Raw genomic sequence first — 19,677 nt, 5'->3', positions numbered from 1 at the left:
AAGGAATTTTTTGGCTTACTAAACTTTTTAATATTATTTTGAAGACTAAAAAGATGTCAGACGAGTAGGGAATGAGTGTATTTATTCATGTTTTTAAGAATAAAGGTGATGCACAAGATTGTGCAAATTATAGAATAATTAAGTTAATGTGTCATAATTTAAAACCATAGGAGAGAATTATGGAGCATAGATTGCGACGTGATACTAATGTTTCTCAAAATCAATTTAGATTCATGACAGGTAGGTCTACTATAGAGGCTATACATTTATTGAGAGGTTTGATGGAAAAAAATATATATAGAGAGAATAAGAAGGATCTACATATGACTTTTATTGATTTAGAGAAAGCATACGAAAAGGTTCCAAGAGAAGTGCTTTGGAGAGTTCTACATAAGAAATTGGTTAATAATGCTTATATTTAAGTAATTAAGGATATATACGCAGGAGCTGTTACTTGTGTTCAAACACAAGGTAGTTTGACCAAATATTTTCCTATTTCAGTTGGATTACATCAAAGATCTGCCTTAAGCCCGTATCTTTTAGCTATAGTCATGGATGATCTCATTAGACATTTGTAAGATGTTGTACCATAGTGTATGCTTTTTGCTGATGATATTCTTCTTGTTGATAAGACTAGAGAGGGCGTTGAAAGTAAACCTCAATTATGGAGATCATTCTTAGAGTCTAAAGGCTTTCGTTTAAGTAAATCTAAACTAAATATATGGAGTGTAATTTTATTAATAATAAATCTAATGGAGGGTTGTGACTTTGGGTGATCAAATCATTAATAAGAGTACACATTTTATATATCTTGGGCCTATTTGTTCAGAGTGATGGTGAAATAGATGGGGGTATTATTAGTAGAACTCAAATTGGATGGTTGAAGTGGAGGAATGCATCAAGCTTGTTGAGTGATAGAAAAGTTCCTCTCAAACTTAAGGAAAATTCTATAAGATGGTAGTGATACCTGTAATGCTTTATGGTGCAGAAAGTTGGGCATTAAAAGAGAAGCATAATATTAAGTTAAGTGTTGCTGAGATGAGGATGCTCAAGTGGATGACTGGTTTACTCTTAGAGACATGATACGAAATGAACATATATGTGAAAAGGTTGGAGTAACTACAGTGGAAGATAAGATCAGAGAGTCACCTTAGATGATTTGGTCATATAGAACGACGACCTTCTGATGATAGTTAGGAAAGTAGATGTATTAGATTGACTTATGTTAAGTAAGGTAGAGGTAGACCTAAAAATACTTGGTCATAAAATATTAGAAATGACATTTTTTTATTAGATTTAGATGACAATTTGACTATTAACATAACAAAATAATTTAAAAAAAAAATTCATGTAGCCGATTGCACATAATGGAATAAAGGCTTGTTGTTGTCGATATTATAGTGTCTCAATACAACCATAATTTACTTTGAATTTTCAAATGATAACTCTCAACTATTATAAATAAAATATTAACTTAAGGTGCAGTCCTAATCTAATACTTAATGAATAATATTTGATTTAAAAAAAAAGGTGTTTATTTTCATAATAAAATGAGTTATTGGCAGCATTTTAAGAAGATAATGACTAATTTTATTAGTTGCGTATATCTATGAATTACTATAATTAAAATATAGTCAAAAGATAAGTTTACTTGTATTTTCTTCTCATGATAGCTTGGGACAAGCAAATTGTAGACTAGCGTGGGTCTTCTATTAGATTTCGTTTGGAGTAAATTTTTATCAATATTTTTATATTATTTTAATAAATTTTCTTTTAAATTAAAAATTTTATATTAAAAAAGCTGTTACAAAAGAAACCTAAGTCTCAAAGCTTATAATCATTATATAAATATTTAAAATAAATTTGATTTAATGAAATATATAATTATATATATATATATATATATATATATTCTTTTAGAAATTATGCCTTCTTTTAATGTTATGAGATTTGCCTAATTAATGAAATTTAAGCTAAACTTATGCTAAGTCGGCTTATGAGGATGCTCATTCATAATTGATATGAGAGATGATTTGATTCAAATAATTGTTGTAATTAAATAAAAAATACAATGAGAAAATAGAAAATATCTAATAAGAAATCAACTAATATAGAGAATAAGGAAAAAATTCAAAAAAAAACTTGTTTAAATATATTTTATACTTATAGAATTAGTCAACTCAGGAGCCTCATGGTGAAAGGCGTGCCTCCTTGCCATTTTCAATTAACCAAGCAACAACAGGAATGTGAAGTTCAATAAGTTGGAGGGAAAACATATAGGCTTTTCATGTGCTCAAGTTCTCAATAAATTACAGAGTAAAAGTTCAAAATACTCTCCTAATTATTAATAAATGTCCAATTTAATCTCATATTTTCATAATAACCTAATTTAATCCTTCAGCTATTAGAAAATATCCCAATTTAATCTCAACATCAAAAGTAACAGGTAAATGTGAAGGCATTTTATATATTATGATATATGTGAGATTATATTAATTTTTTTATATTATTTATTATTTATCTTATTAAACTAAATACTAAAAATCATAATATAAGCTAACCAATTAAATAATAAGAGTGAATAATTACTAAATGTGCTTAATTTCATTATAGTTTTTATATTTATTTTAATATAATAAATAATAAAATATATAAAAATAATAATATAATCTCACATACACTCTAATACCCAAAATGCTCTCAAATTTAAATATTGGGGTTAACTTTTGGTCTTAGGATCAAATTGAGATATTTTCTAATAGTTGGAAGACTAAATTGGGTCGGGGTGTCAAAATATGACCTGACCCGAAATCAGACCCGAACTCGACCAAAAAAAAAAAAAACCTAGGTTCGGGTCAACTCGTTTGCCATACGGGTCGAGTTCGGATTTAAGATTTTGACCCGTTTCTATAAATGGGTCAGGTTCGAGTTGACCAACCAACCCGAAATTTCAACCCGTTTGCCATATGTTCGTCGGTTCGCATAGGGTGTCTCCGTCCCCAGATGCGGCAACAGGCAGCCGGTCCTCACGGCATGCTGGCCCTCACACCCGCTGACCCAAGGTCAAGCCGAACCAACCGGTCCTTCGCGCCTTCGCGGACCTCGACTGTGGCGCGCCTTCATAGACCTCACCCAAGTCGCACCATGCGGAGCCGCACTGGCCAGGCTGGCCTCAGGCCTACCACGCGTTTGCCCGGGTAGCACCACAACCACGCGTTGACCTCAGGCCTCTCACCCTCGGTCAAGATGGACCTATTGTGCGTCCGTTCGAGTCGCAGTGTCGCACCACGTGCTATCCTCCACATTGCAGCCTCCGAGTTTGCATTTTAAGAACGGGTCGCGGGTCGGGTTTGGTCAACCAAGTAACCCGCACGGGTTGGATCAAAGTTGCAAAATCTGACCCGTTTATTAAAACAAGTCTGGTTCTAGTTGACCCATTTACGGCCGGGTCAAATCGGATTCGACTCGAACCCGACCCGTTGACCGAATTGGCACCCTTAAAATTGGGATGTTATGAAAGTCTTGGACAAAATCTGAAATTTACTAATAGTTGGTGTATTATTTTAGGCTTTTACTCACAAATAACCCTTATGACCAGCACAGGACTGAAAAAAATAGTTAGCAGGATAGAAACACTGAGAGTCCAAGTGCTTTCATTGTACTAGAATTGAGTGAATGCATAGAAAGAGGAGCATAGTCAATTGCCTCTTTGTTCTACTATCTTCTTTCTTCACTCTTATCTATAATTCCTTTCCTTTGAACTCACTCTTTCAATCAAAATTTTCGCAACATTCTGATGGCAGCAGGGATAATACCATTTAAGAAAATCATTATTCATCATCGTTTACATGATTCTAAATGTATGATATAGACGATGATGATTCATTCATGCTTCTCTACTAGAAGAAATTATATGCACAAATGTTTATAATGCTCAAAATAATCATGGCTAGTAGTTACTATTTGAAATGACAAAGTTCAATAGCTATGAGCGTATAATCCTTCTCTACATTTCATCTGCTAATTGCTATAGTGCAATTTATTCATTTGCTTAAAACTTCATTAGGAAATTTACTAAAACAGGGAACTGAAAGATGTGAAACATTTGAATAGAGAAGGCCCACAAAAGTAAAAAGAACAGACAAGCATCTTTTCCTTTCCTCGTTACCCTACAATATTCCCCTTCATTATTAAAAGGAAATGGCTAATTTAGCCGGTTAGAATGTATCATAACAACAAACTTATGAAAAATGTAAGCACACAATAATATGAGATGTTGGACAAAGCTGATACCTCCAAAATAGCACTAAGTTCATAATAAATAGACAATTTACACAGAGGCTTATTGCCTGTTGCAGAACTTTGGAAAGCTAGTTTCTCTTTATGTGTGATTCGAGGTTCTTTTCTCAAGCCTTTTTGTCCTTATTGGCTTTCGGCAAAGGGAGGGGGAATAGGAACCGGAAAACCAAAGCAGCAAGAATGGCACCAATGAAGGGACAGATCCAATATACATAAAAATGTTCCCATGTGTTGTGCTGGTTATTGATATAAGCCCAGCCATATGCCTGCCAAAACTCAGATGAATATGCTTCAGATTAGCTTATGTTAATGAGCATTTAAGATGACAAACTAGCAATAAAAAAATTTTACCAGGAAATATAATTGAACAAGGATTTTAATAATGAATGTTATTGAATCACGAGCAACTAATATAATTTCTAGAGCTTATGTTTTGCAACTTTTGCTAAGATTTTGAACAGAGGAAGGTTCTAAGTAAAATAATAGCAAGAAGATGTACAATTTTGTTATGTATGTGTAGATACCATAAAAAATATAATGAGATAAAAGATTTTGGTTAAAACAAACATCAGGTTCTATATGATTTCAGATCATACAGTTGCAAAAGGTGAATTTTATCATGATTTGCTTCATAATATTAGCTTTTTATAATGATAGCTTCACAAAATCCTCTGCAAAGATCAAGCCAGCCATTTTATGGCAGATCCAGTATGGCGATGATGAGCATTGCTTCTATCAAATGTGATCATGGGAAGATAAGTAAACTCTAGCCAAAGTCCTGGAAGAAATTTTAGTAAATCCACAACTATTACTTCACAACAGCATGTCAGTTGTATTAGCATCTTAGCCTTCATAATATGATTGATATCAACTATAAGATATACTAACTGAACAAATTGATGAAGCATGTGAAGGGATGCAGATCAAGGTGTGGCAATTTATGTCTAAGGCTTCGTTTGGGACAGCTTACATACTGCTTCTTAAAGCAGCTTTCAAATACAAAAATATTAATTTTTATACTAAAAAACTGTTTTAAGAAGTAGCAAGAAAGCCGCCCTAAATGAAGCCTAAAATATAGAAGACCTAGAAAGCCGACCTCAAATAGTTGGGATAAGGCTAACGATGAAGATGATAATATAGAAGGTCTAGGGCTTAAATGCTTCATCTCTCATTTGTTTCTCAGATAGTTTCTTTCAAAAACAATTGGTCTCATTCAATGGTAGTAACTCTAATCCACCACAAGATTACAAATATTGACTCAGCTCATGGATACATAGCAGACTTACAACCAAAACCTTGCACTCAAGCATATATAGATTTGTAAATCCACATATTAAATCTAAGAACCGATCAAAATAATGGAAAAAAAAAACTTACATTGACAGGATTCATTGATGGCCCAGTATACCCAGAACCAGCAACAATCAAGGCCACAGTAGCAACAGAAAGCATTAATGTTTTAACTAATGAATTTACCGGCCCCTTGATCATTATCCACAAAACGGCAAATGTTATGAGGAAGGTCAACACCCCTTCTGCAATTGCACCCGTTGTCAGATCCACCTTCACCGACGGACCGATGAGCGTGTGCTTGTACTGCGATGGCATCAGCTCAACGATAGCCAGTGCGCCTCCGACAGCTCCAGCGGCCTATCCAATAAAAAAAATCAGATTTTTTACTACAAAAAAGAAAAAAGAAAAAGAAAAGAAGGTCGAAAAGAGAAGAACCTGTGCAGGGAAGCGGAGGGCCATGGAGAAGAGGGAGTCACCGCTGATGCCTGCGGCATAGAAGGCAGCGTTTCCGGTAGGGTTAAAGCTGGCCCCACCCAAGATCTCAGAGACAATGTTAAAGACGAAAACGGAGATGGCTATGAAGACCGTGGTGATAACGAGGCTGGCGACAACGCCCTGGAGTTGTAAAGCCGAGGAGATGATGGAGGTGAAGGCACCGATGGTGGAAATGCACATCATCCATACGAAGGTGATGAATGCATCGCCAATGGCGGCCTTTATCGCGCTCATTTTGTATAAAAAACCTAAATTGCGTCTCACTGCACCCTAAGTCTGAATCCACAGAATGGATGGAATGACTATGAGAAACTCTTGAATCCACCTCGAAGCCGGCTTTGATTCAGCGCGGATAAAGACGAGGAAGCGAACAAGAATCGCGCGGAATTGGGATGCGAGAATCTCTATCGCCTCTAGCGTTCTCCGGTCTTATCTTTTGGAATAAAAATGCTTATTTTAGCATTTACGGATTACCCATAAGCACCTAATCACTGGAAAGCTGCTTTACGCGTGGATCGAACTCGGAGATGCAGTTGGCGCTTGCGTGTTGTTTATGAATTGTTTGTAAAATAAAATAAAAAAAGCGGCCTATTTGCACAAATGACACATAAAATTATTTTGTTTTCATAATTAATATTTATATGCTATTATTTTGTCATATACAATTTTTTTTTGGGGAGAACGGGAGTATCGGCCCGCTGCCACGTCGTCTTATGACACGCTTGGCGGTGTCTACTAGTCCCTCGGCGAGTCTACCAGCAACCAGCCTCATAGGTGCAGGATCCACAGTTCTTTTCTCTCCACTTAAGGAGTCATGCCGTATGAGAGGGGATTCGAACTTGGGATGGGGGTTCCAAACCAAACACGCCCACCAACCCAGCTAAGCCCGGTGGGGTTTACAACTCAATTCTTAAACTAACACAAAATAAAAATTTCCCACTCTTATCTTATCATTAACTTCTTGTTAACTTGGTGACATTTTCATTGCAACTTCCTCAAACTCTTTTTCATCGTTGAGGGTTTTGGGTGCAAATGTCGTGCTAGCCTTATTAATTGACTCTTAGTGAGGCCTCATTACTATTTCCTATAATTTTTAACATGATTAGTGTCCAGAGTGCATATGCATTTAATCATGTTAATAGACTTCCCTAGCAGTGGCAGAGCTAGTATTACTTCTTTGTGGGACACAAATTGTCAATTTTAAAAATAACCTCAACATTTTCAGATGAGCATGAGACTGATATTGACGGTTTAAAAAATTATAGCTTACATGAACAAAAAAATTGCAATCCTCGTTTCAACACCTTCATTTTCATAAACTTTCTATGAAAGATATATGGAGCCTCTTTTTTTATTTTTAATATCTTAAAAATCATATCAAGAATAAAAGGTGAGTAATGAAGAGAGAGAGAGAGAGAGAGAGAGAGAGAGAGAGAGAGAGAGAGAGAGACTCATGGAGCTGGGCATTTCATTGGTAGTTAGAGCATTGTCATGTTGTGAGGGGAGCATCGTCAGTGCATTTTCAAGCCACCATAGAGAACGAGTGTGTGGTTAGTGATAATTGTATTTACACTAAGTTAGGTTATTCGACTTTTATGAGATTCTAAAATAGCTGATAGCTGCATTTTACACTTTTATGATCTAGTGGGCCAATGGGGGCATGTGCCCCCACAACAACTCCGCCATGTCCCCTTATGAGATTTCATTGCAACATCATCTCTTCAGAAGCTCATATCACATTGATGCCTTCACCGTGAGATTATATTAGACCTTCCTCTTCATGTGTGTGAGAGACATTACTAAATAGTATTGTTGTGTCATGGAATATTCGCAGTAATAGAGAAATATAAAGCTTAATGTCTTACCTTTGTATGAAGATCCAACACACGATCACATAAAAGAGAGGGTGTAACGTTCATATGAGACACCATAGTTGTTATGTGAAAACCCTTGAAAAGGGGAAAAATCATAGGACCTAAACCAGTTTGAATGAATCACTAGTGTTTGGAGTCAATTACAAATGAGGTCCTTCCTTGAGGGAGGGCCTTGGTTTGATGTAAAAAATATACATCATATAAAGTGCATTACATGATGGGAATTGAAAGAATAAGCATTGACATGTTCATTTAGTTTACAAGACTATAGTCGACGAGCAACATAGGTAAAAAAAACTTTAGTCAGATGACGGTAGTATGGAGGACCTTAATCAGCGGGTGATGGAGCTTGGAATGATTGTTATCTGGTGAAGGAGATCGAAAGTACTGTTGTCGACATGTGATGGAAGTCAGAAAGACCATATTTTAGTGATAGAGTTCAGAAAGATCATTGTCTAGCAATGGAGGTCGGAAGGATCGTAGTCGGCAGATGACTGAGGTCTGAAAGGTTATTGTTTGGCGATGGATGTTTGAAGAACCATAGTCTTGCGATGGAGGTCAGAAAAATTGTAGTCGGCGAGCGACATTGGTCAGAAAGAAAGTTGTCTAGCGACGGAGGTCAAAGGGACCATAATCGGTGGACAACAGATGTTAAAAAGATCATTTTCTGCTGACAGAGATCAGAAAAGATCGTAGTCAGCATGCAATAATGTTTATAAAGTGTTGAGAGAGTTACTACTTAGTTTTGCATGTTTGATATTCTTGCAACTTGTATGTTTTTTATGATTCCAAATATTATTGTTTTGATTATTATTTCTCTTAACATATTTTTAGAAGAATTATTTTGCTCTTGTGTGTACTAACATATCAGGAAAATTATACTCCAGATTGTTGAAGACTTCAACTTAAGATCAGTTTAGAGTTTATTGTGATTGAAGTCTGTATGTTTTATTTTATTCAGTTTGAGAGAGTGTGATTGTAATTGAGTAACTGAGCACACACACACACACCGGAGGAGAGTTTTAAAATTCATATTTTTAAACTGATCATAAAGTATAATATCACTTCGTATAGGATGATCTGATCAGTTATTTTTCCCAAACGAGCAATAGAACGAACATAAAGGACAAAATTTTTTCTAAGTATGATTTGTACGGGATGATATTTTTTATCGTCCAGGGATGAACATCTCTGTTTTGTCCAGATACGAAGTTCGTACGGGACGATATTTTTGATCGTCCAGGAATGAACGTTTCTATTTTGTCCATATACGAAGATCGTATGGGAGGATATTTAATTTTGTACCGGGACAAAGGTCTCTAGTTCGTCCACATACGAAGATCATACGGATGATATTTAATTTCATACTGGGATGAAGGCCTCTGGTTCGTCCTAATACAAAGATCGTACTGACAATATTTAATTTCGTACCGGGACGAACGACTATAGTCTATTTTTGTTTATTTCGTCCTGACGTTTCGTACAGACGAACTTTAAAATTTTTTCTGTTCGTGCCAGAAGAACTTTATGTAATATCAAAAATCTGCTCCAGGATCGTCCAGGACGATCTGGATCGTCTTGGGACGATCAGTTGTAATTTTGCTCCAGATTTTGCCCAGTTTTGCTCCAGGTGATTTTCTGTACACATCGTCCAGGCCAATTTGGACATCGTCCAGGCCGATCGGCACTGTAGAAAATATCGGCCTGAGAATAGCGATTCACAACATGTTCGTACAAAACAGTATTTGAAATGTTTGTACGTACGAACATACTATCGTATAGTACGATCGTATACGTTCAAATTTGAAAACTTCAATTTTCTGGACAATTTTTTCATATTTTTTATATAAAAATGTCAATTTTAAACTAATGTGGATCATCTTCTAAGTATTGTTTTCATGAGTCTTCAAGGGCAATTGAAAGAGAGAGTGTGAGAGAGTGTTTGAGAGAGATAACTTCGAGGGTGTGAAAGGACGAAGGTTCTCTGCTCACACTTTGGAGAGTGTGAATAACCGAAGGTTTTCTGCCTACACTTTAAGAGTGTGAACAACCGAAGGTTCTCTGCCTATACTTGGAGGGTGTGAAAGGATGAATGTTCTCTTCCTACACTTGGAGGGTGTGAAAGGACGAAGGTTCTCTGCCTACACTTGGAGAGTGTGAATAGCCGAAGGTTCTTTGCCTACACTTGGAGGGCGTGAACAGCCGAAGGTTCTCTACATACACTTGGAGAGTGTGAACAGCTGACGATACTCTGCCGACACTAGGAGAGTGTGAAAGGATGACGGTTCTCTGCCGCATTGGGGATTGGTGGAAGAGAGTTTTGTAAAAGCTTCTCCACCTTGCTGTGGGGAAAAAATGAGAGACACTTGTGGTAATAGTGTAATACCTGAAGATGGAGTTTTTAGGGAGTGGATGTAGGTTGTATTTGATCGAACCACTATAAATCATTGTGTCATTTTATTTTTTTCGTTGCATATTTACTTACTGCAAGTTCTTTAATTTTCATGCTTGAAAATTTTATTTTCAAAAACATTAAATTAACTTGCTGCAAATCGTAAGCTGGTTTTAGATTTTTTAAATCCAAGAAGGAATTTTTAAATTTACCAATTCACTCCTCATCTTGGTTAGCCTTGGGACATTAGATTAAGTTTAACAACCTAATCTAAATTCAATAAGAATCAACAGAAAGATCATTGTTTGACGACAGATGTCGAAAGAATTGTAATAGGAAGACGATAATGATCAGGAAGACCGTAGTCTGGCGACAGATGTCAGAAGGATCATTGTTTAGTGACGGAGGTCGGAAGGATCATTATCTGGCAACAGAGGTCAAAAAGACCATAATTAGTGGTTCGGTGAAAGTTCGACGTTAGTCTGTGTCCAGGAAGAAGTGTAACACCAATTGGTGGCATGATAGAAGTTGGGTTTTTAATATTCCAAACTCTTAACTATTAATAGATTGTTCTGTTTGGCCTAAGAGCATAATGATTTTATTCTATTAATGTAATTTTTCAACACGTAACACATCCCAGAATTACTCCAGGATGAGCATGCTTAACTATTGAATTTCTTAATTAAATTCCAACCATTACATCAAAAGTAGCATTTATGTTTAAGAGTTTAGCTTCTTTTACTTAAGGGGTTTCACACGACATTAGTCGGTGGCTGGGCAGAAGCCCGACGATAATTCGACAACGGTCATCCGATGGTGGTCGAGGTGTTTGGGGTAAGAGAACTTTAGTTTTTTTCTCTTTCTTCTCTTCCTTGCTTGGGGTCCCCATTTCATGAGAAATGATGTGTTTATTTATAGTTTTCTTTGAGTGGCATGCATGACCATTAAATAGGAGGGAGATTAATGGTAAGTTGGAGTGGTTTGAATGGGCGGCCAATGTTGATCCCCTTGAATGTTGACTGTTTACTAGGCATTTGAATGTTTAAATGATATCAAAATTTGATGATTTTAGGCTCATTGGATTCGCCTTATTGAGCTGCTCGAATCAACTATAAGTATGTCATGTTTAAAAATCGCTTGGTCTTCTAATTCATAGTTTGAACCTTCCAAATTAAATGCACTCGGGTCTTCGATTTGGTTAAGTTCCATTTGGGCTCAGATTGAGTCAAATTTGATGTCGTTGGGTTCTTCTTTTTGAAATGTTCAGTTCAAATATAAGTTTGTTGAAATCAGAATTCATATGATTCCGAATTTAATTTCGAAAATTTTTAACTCAATTTTGCCTCGAGATTCATGTCCGATGAAGTTAAATTTTTGATGATATATCAATTATACAAATAGTATTAAATAGATATTAAATATATAAATTGAATGATTTTGAATTTTATGTATGTAAATAACTCAAAAAGAATACACCATATATATATATATATATGCAGGAGCTGCATGTACTTGTTTTCAAACACAAAGAAGTTGGATTACATCAAAGATCGACAGCTTTAAACCCATATCTTTTTGCTTTAGTAATGAATGCTCTTATTTGACATTTGGAGGAGAATGTACCATTGTTTATACTTTTTTGGGCTTTTTGCTGTTGATATATATATATATATGAATTAATCTGTAACATAACAAATCAACAATTCATGCATAACAATCATGCAAATTAAACAATCTAAAAAGAACAAATTTATTCTTGTTGAATTTATTTGTAAGTAGCAGCATTACATTTGGTTAAAAATCACACATAAATCCTTACATAACATAAAAATTAAGAAAACCAACAACAGAACAAATATCACCTTAGTTGAAACTCCTCAATCTTTCCCTCAAATATCTTTGATTCCGGCGACCATGGCCGCCACCTCCGCCATCCTCGGCCGCGCATTCGCATCGCCTTTCATACACTGCAGCGCCACCTGAAGCAACCTCATCATCGCCTCCTCTACCATCTCCCCGTCACTAAGCAACAATCTATCAAAAACCTCCACCGTCCATTCCTCTCGCACCACAGAATGAACCCACTGCGCCAAATTGAACCCATGGCTCGGCTTCCCTGTCAGAAGTTCGAGGAAGATGACGCCCAAGTCGTAAACATCGGTGCTGGTGGAGAAAGGTTCGGTTTTTCCGGCGAGCTCTTCGCGGTGGATAGGGAGAGCGGTGAGGCCGTATTCGCTTATGAGAGGATCCATAGTGGAGGATAAAAGGATGTTGGAGGATTTGAGGTTGCCGTGGCCTGCGGCGGTTGTAGCGCCGGAGTTGATGAGGGACTGTTGCATGAAGGAAAGGCCGGCGGAGATGCCGGCGGCGGCGTTGAGGCGGCTTTTCCATGTAAACGGCCGGCCTTCTCTGTTATCTGTATCATTAATAAAATGTTTTAGTGGATTAAGTCAATAGTAATTAGCCATTAATAATGCTTGTGCATTGCATGTATCGTCATATTTAATTATTTAAATAATAAAGTTTGATTTTTTATTTTTTATTTTAATTTGCAACATGGCATATTAAGTTTGAAGGTGTCATAGAAAAAATTGGCTATTTTTTAATAATTAGACTTATTTTAAATAATTATAATATAAGAGCAAATGGATTAATTTCAAATGATTTAAAATTTTATCTTGATTAAATTTGAATTAAATTTATGATTCTATCAACACAAAAAACACAATTAATTGCATCAATTGTTTTTTGCATTAGCTTAAGCTTTGTTTATTTAAATTTGAGATAAGGATTTTTTTCTTGAAAATGGTGTAATTGTTTGCATATTTGTTTTTATTATTGACAATAATGAACATGTGTTATTTCTTTAACATAAAAAAATTAAAATGTTTTTCTTTTAAATTACTTATTTTTTAAATAATAGATTTATTGATGAAGTACTTTTTAGCAAACCATTGGAGCTTGAGTTTCAAATTGAAAAACAAAATAAAATAAATATATAGAGAAGTTTTGAAATTAAACATCAAACAAGTGATAAAAAAGGTTTTTTTTTCTTGATAATTGAATTAAATTTTAAATTGATTAATTAAAATCATATTAAATCAAAATTGTTATAATCATGTGGTAAACTGATCAAAAGAGTAATAATAATTGTAGTAATCCATAATTTTACTTTTGTAAATTGAAAGAATAGTGAATGATTTAGATTTTATTTGTGACAACTTTATTAATATTTTGTAAATTTACTGTAGATTAAATAACTTTTTAAATTTGTTATAAAAAGCAACTATCGGTACAATTTTTTAAAAAAAATAGTAAAAAATAATGGCCAAGCTAGTAGAAATTATAGTTAAGATTTCAAAAACAAAACATTAAGAAATGTATCTCAAATGAAGCCTTACATTTCTATATTGTTTTATTTGAGATTAGATTAGTGCAAGTGAAGGTTAATAATCCTAATTATATTTTATCATAAAATTGTTACTAATGTAGGATCTAATTAGGAGAAGGAGCTCATATGTTATATGCATGATTTCAAATTCTTCACAATAGATAAGTCTAATTTATATGATTAATGAACTAATAATGTGTTAATAAAAATTAAATATGTTATATTAGGTTATGGTGTAAACTCATTGATCTTTTCAACTAAGGAAAAAGAAAAATAAATTTTTATTTTTAATAGAATTAGACATTTAATATGCGCATAATTAATTTTACATTTATATTTTTTATAGGATAATATCAAAGGAAAATTATAAAAGAATTGATAAATACATTTTCATCAGAAAATATTACAAACAAATGCATCTTAAATTGTTTATAGATTTTAAATAATTATATTCAATTAAGTGAACAAATATTGATGATTTAGATTTTGTTTGGGACAGTTTTTCAAAAAAATTTCTTTAGTAAAAATTAGTGTTTTTTGAAATATAAAATTTTTAATTAAAAAACTGCGGTTGTCTTATGACTTGAAATCCTTACCATGGAGACGTTTGTAAAGGTTTCCATTCTTCTGAAAGTCGTAAACGACAAGCTTCTCCTGCTTGGAGCAATAGAAAGCTGTAACTGGAAGAACATTAGGATGTCTTGCTTGATCCATCATCATAATTTTTTTCTGAAACTCCTCCCCTGACAAAGTCCAGTATTTGATCCTCTTTACGGCCAACTCGTTGCTGCCATTGATCACCACCTTATACAAACTCCCAAACCTCCCCTTTCCGAGCAACTCCGCTGGAGCTCGCAGAAGATCCTCAAATTTGAGATCTTTACATCCATCCTTCTTCAGCAGTACCAGAGACGTCGATACGCCGGCAGAGTTGTGAGATGGAGAAGAGATCGAGTACTCCGACGGGGAGGCAGTCTCAGCCTTCTCGCTGCTCTCTGAAACATTCTTCTGGTTTAATTTTGTCATTTGAAGAGGACCACTCTGCTTCTTCTTTTTCTTGAGAAATTTGTACATCAAGAAGAGAACAACGACCAGAGCAAAGAGAACATAGCCTGAGATCATGATGCCCTTGCTTATTGATATCTTCTTTGAGTTATGATCGGAAGGAAATGGAAGAGGAGGAGGAGGAAGAAGAGGAGAAGGAGGAGGAGGGCATTCCACATCAAGTGGTTTCCCACATAGGCCGGGATTTCCAACATAACTTGAAACCGGAAAATTTTCAGAGTTCGCCGGTAAAGGACCAGAGAATTGATTGAAAGAAACATCGAAATCATTAATGAAGTTCAAGTTGAATTCTGGTATAGTACCAGTGAAGTTATTATTATTGCAAAGGAAAGATATGAGGCCTGAAATCCTCGACATATTCCATGGAATATTACCAGAGAAGTTGTTGTGAGAGATGTCGAGCCTCTTCAAGTTCCTTAACGAAGGCAGAGGAGATGGAAGGCTACCTGAGAGGCGATTGTTACTCAGATAGACGTGTGTCAATCTGGTGCAACTAGAGATCTCCGAGGGAAGGCCGCCATTGATGGCATTTCCCTTAAGGCTCAGCACAGACAGAGAGCTTGAGTTGCAGATGTGGGAAAGAAGATCACCATCAATGGATCCATCGAGTTTGAGGGATTCAAGAGCTATCGAATGGAGGGATTTTCCACCTTTTTTGCATTTGATGCCTTTCCATCTGTCAAGGCAGGGGTCGGAAGCTGTAGTCCAGCCTAAGTCGCCATTGATTTGGGGATTGCTTGAGGAGAGCTTTCCGAGGAAAGAGATGAGGGAGGTCTTCAAGTCATCGGAGGTTTGGGAGCTTGCGGAGTCTATCAGAAGCAGGAAGAGGAGAGAGAGGAGGAGCCGCATCGGGCTCACCTCCATGGGAAGAGCAGGCGGAGAGGAGGAGGAGGAGGAAGATGATGAGGAATTCAAGCTTTGTTATTGGAGAATTAGATGAAAAAGAGAGAGGAGAAATCGAGAATCGAATAGAAAGAAGGAGAAGTCAAAAGGATGGAGAATTTTTTTTTATGAGCTTGACAAATGGCTTAGTTACCGAAGAGAAAAGCCGCGCACCTTTTAACAGAACTGCATAAGAGCCCAAGCAACGCGCCAAAACGAGAGGACTCGAAATTTTAAAACGGCTGGCATGAAACGGTCAGATTTTGACGCTTTTGCTTCTTTTTTTATTAATTAATGTCTTTATCGGCCTTTTGGCTAAGATCAAGTGCTTGTCTATATTTTTATCTAAAGCTCCGTTGGATGGATGGGAGTGTAAAGGACTTGAGTCCAGCCCTATGTGATTTGAGCTTAAATTTAATTAATTAATCGACGTTGAGCTTGAGTTTTAGGCCTCGTTTGGGACGGTTTTCTTGTTGCTACGTAAAGCAATTTTTTAGTACAAAAATTAAAATTTTATATTAGAAAGCTGCTTTAAGAAGCAACAGGAAAGTCATCCCAAATCAAGCCTTAGTTAAAAATTTTGTACTAGAAAGCTGCTTTAAGAAGCAGTAAAGAAGCCGTCCCAAACGAAGCCTTAGTCTACTATTCAACCCGGCTTGTTTGTGATGAGAGAGAAAATGATTATTATTCAAGCAATTATTAGATTAAAATGATAAAAAGAATGAAAAATTAGAAGAAAATTAGATAGTGATATATAATTCTTAAATAATTTTAACAATATTGTACTTAAAATCATGCATTCTAATATATTTTAAGTTCATTTATATTAATATATTTTAAACGAGCATGCACGAGAGCTAACAAGTCGAGTTATGACTAGCTCAAACTTGACTCGTTAGCTTTTTGAGCTAAGCTAACAAGCAATTTATCGAGTCTAACACAAATCGCCGCACTGGTTTGCTTGACTAGCTCACTTACACCCCGAATTGGCTTTTTTTTTTTTTTCAAGTTTTAAAAATTGGGTCGAAAATTGAATCAGATGAAAGGTTCATGGTTCAAATGTTTTATTGGAGTTGAATTGATGATAAAACTGGATAACATATAATAAATTGTAAAATAATTTTAATATGACATAAATAATATAAGAATGATACAATTTCATTTATTTGTTATATATTTTAAATCATTTAAAAATTTTTATATGATTTTAAATTAAAATTTTATGACATATTATTTTAATTATTTATAAGATATTCATCTTTAAATAACAATAATATTAAGTGTAAGAAAATTGAAAAACATAACTGAAAGAAGGGTTGAATTTGTTAGACACTCTAAGCCTTTTATTATAGCCATTTGAACAAATCCAAATGTTAGAAATTTACCTTCTCTTATTATGTATTAGAAATGAATTTATATTCATATTTTGCATATAGAATAACAATAATGTGGCCTCGATGACAGGCCATAATTTACTATTGATACGTCATAAAAAATTGTCTTGATTAGACGCGAATCTTGATGCTTATTTGAATTTGAAACTTTCGAAATCAAATTCAGGACCATCCAAACTCCAATTTCAGCAAATTTATAGTCAAGTTGAATGTCTTGACAAACTGAACCTAATGACACCAAAATCAGTTCAATTATAGTTTAAATGAGCTCAAATCGAAGGCTTAATATATATTCAGAAGCTTTAGAACATTAATTGGATGACAAATAATATCAAAATATTGCATGCTTATAGTCCTGTTGAGTGGCTTGACGAGACGAATCAAACAAGCCCAATATCACTTTATTCTGACATCATTAAGGCAATTAAATGCTGAATGAAACTCTATAATTGAGGGAATCAATATGGTATGCCCAATGGAGTACTCTGAATTTATCTTGGATCTTCTTCATATTTACAGAGCATGCCACTTTCAAAATCTATAAATAGATCCCTTATTCTCTACATGAGGGGACCTTTGGCTAGATATTAAAGAGAGTTATAAGACTTCTAGAGTTTATCGCAGGTAAACTTTGTTGATCAACCATCGTCGGACCTTCGCCTGACCATTGGCCACCACTGAACCTATGATCAGCATTCTATCGCAGAGAGCTATAAGACTTCTAGAGTTCTATCGCAGTTGTCGGACCTTCTCCAAGCCCTTGACATCCGCTCCTGACCTCTGCCCAGCCAGCGACCTTAGACCTCCACCAGACAACCAATCACAACCAAATCACCGCCCAACTACCAATCAACATCAGACTTCTACCTTGTAACTGACCGCCATCAGATATCTGTCAGGACACTAATCGCCGCTAGACCTCTGCGCGGAAACCAACCTTTGCAGGACCTTCTCCCGACCGCTGCTATTAAACTATTATAATTTCATCCTCTCCAAGTAAGGGACATGTCAGCCTTTGTAACTCACTAAAGTATAGTGGAATCTTCTCACTTTGACAAAGCCCCATGTTATTTGTTTGTGTGTTGGATATTCATGCACCACTAAGATGAAAAACTCTCTCACCCTACCACCATGAATTTATCAGTCCACAACAAATATTATTGTATTTTGGAAGGTTTTCATTACTTAATTCGATTTTTTTCCCCAAAATTTTCACCGATAAAACTAGCTGTCTATTGTACTCTACAATTTGAACAAGCTCATTCAACTCTACATTAAAATGATCCATGTCCCAACAATTCTTTGCAAGACTTGATCCTATCAAATTTATAGTAATCCAAAACACTTTTTATGTGAAAGAAGCATTATGGAGTATAGTAAAATCTAATGACTTATGGCTCATATACATGTAAATGATAAATTAAATATTAGCACCAATTAATCTTAATTTTTATTTTGTTATAAATGATGTAAACTTTTATTTCGTCGTGGAATCTAACTAATGTCCTACGAATAAGGTTTTGTTTGGGACAAATTTTTTACTGTTTCTTAAAGTTTTTTTTTTTAATTAGGGTTTATATACATGTAAATGATAAATTAAATATTAGCACCAATCTTAATTTTTATTTTGTTATAAATGATGTAAATTTTTATTTCGTCGTGGAATCTAACTAATGGTCTACGAATAAGATTTTGTTTGTGAGAACTTTCTTACTGTTTCCTAAAACATTTTTTTAGTACAAAACTTTTTGAATTAAAAATTTCTATAATTAAAAACTATTTCAAAAGTAATAAAAAAGCTGTCATAAATCAAACCTAAATATTATATACACTATTACAGTTTTGCAGTATTTATGAGTCGGTATTTTCATTTATTTTTCTTCTAACTTTTATTATAAAATTATTGTTATTATTAGAATCTACTTTCCAAGATTACAAAATAATTGAAGGGTTTGCAAAAATATTAAGAAGTTATTAATTGGAAGAACCTGTGTAAAAAAAAATATTTTATTTTCTTAATTTATTGGATCTTCATGATTAGAATGTGATGATAAATCTATTCCTTGTAAATTTATATTAACCTATTTTTCAAGTGTATTCCAATACAAGCTTCCCTTTCTTTCAATTATTGAGCTTACTTATTAAAATAATAATAAAAATAATAGTAATAATAATAATTATTAAAAGCCCATTACTTTGTGTTTTCAAGAACTTGTTAGGAAGAGTTTGTAAGAAGAAACAATTGACATGGCCGCTCCAGAAGTGATTATCACCACGCAATTTTTTTATTTTTTAATAGTAAAGAAAGACAGCCAAAAATCAGAGCAGCAGTGAAAAAAAAAAAAAAAGAGGCAGCCAAAATCAAAGGAAAAGAAGAGGTTATGTAATGGTGAAAATGCTAACGATGGATGAAAATTCTCAAAATTTCAAAATATATAAAAAAAAGTTTAAATCAGGTCAAGAGAATTTATTTTTGCCTGTTAAGATATTCCAGCTGGAAATAGATAGCTCAATTTTAGTTTCAATAAGATTTTGTATGGGATAGATTTTTTATTGTTTTATTTTTTAGATTGTAATCATAATTTTATTTGG

The 19,677-nt window shown here is 34.6% G+C and overlaps 2 protein-coding genes across 2 annotated transcripts; both read right to left on the bottom strand.

The window, feature by feature from the left end:
- Positions 1–4,130: 4,130 nt before the first annotated feature.
- LOC110092128 (aquaporin SIP1-2) lies at positions 4,131–6,589 on the bottom strand. Its single transcript, XM_020816522.2, has 3 exons — positions 6,028–6,589; positions 5,677–5,949; positions 4,131–4,565 (listed from the first exon to the last, which is right to left on the bottom strand). Exons 1-3 carry the CDS (start codon positions 6,319–6,321, stop codon positions 4,407–4,409), a joined length of 726 nt encoding a protein of 241 aa, XP_020672181.1. The 5' UTR covers positions 6,322–6,589; the 3' UTR covers positions 4,131–4,406.
- Positions 6,590–12,242: 5,653 nt separating this feature from the next.
- Positions 12,243–15,658, bottom strand: LOC110092163 (probable inactive receptor kinase At2g26730). Its single transcript, XM_020816579.1, has 2 exons — positions 14,341–15,658; positions 12,243–12,769 (listed from the first exon to the last, which is right to left on the bottom strand). Exons 1-2 carry the CDS (start codon positions 15,656–15,658, stop codon positions 12,243–12,245), a joined length of 1,845 nt encoding a protein of 614 aa, XP_020672238.1.
- Positions 15,659–19,677: the final 4,019 nt, after the last annotated feature.

Source organism: Dendrobium catenatum, unplaced genomic scaffold, assembly GCF_001605985.2.
Source record: "Dendrobium catenatum unplaced genomic scaffold, ASM160598v2 fragScaff_scaffold_665, whole genome shotgun sequence".
NCBI lineage: Eukaryota > Viridiplantae > Streptophyta > Magnoliopsida > Asparagales > Orchidaceae > Dendrobium > Dendrobium catenatum.
The sequence above is the reverse complement of the archived record's forward strand: the minus strand, read 5'-3'. Positions and strand labels throughout refer to the sequence as shown.

Coding starts and splice junctions, on each gene's coding strand:
- LOC110092163 (XM_020816579.1), bottom strand. CDS start 15,658: ATGCGGCTCCTCCTCTCTCTCCTCTTCCTGCTTCTGATAGACTCCGCA. Junction 12,770..14,340: donor CCTTTACAAACGTCTCCATG/GTAAGGATTTCA, acceptor TTAATGATACAG/ATAACAGAGAAGGCCGGCCG.
- LOC110092128 (XM_020816522.2), bottom strand. CDS start 6,321: ATGAGCGCGATAAAGGCCGCCATTGGCGATGCATTCATCACCTTCGTA. Junction 5,950..6,027: donor CCCTCCGCTTCCCTGCACAG/GTTCTTCTCTTT, acceptor TTTATTGGATAG/GCCGCTGGAGCTGTCGGAGG. Junction 4,566..5,676: donor CATCAATGAATCCTGTCAAT/GTAAGTTTTTTT, acceptor GAGTTTTGGCAG/GCATATGGCTGGGCTTATAT.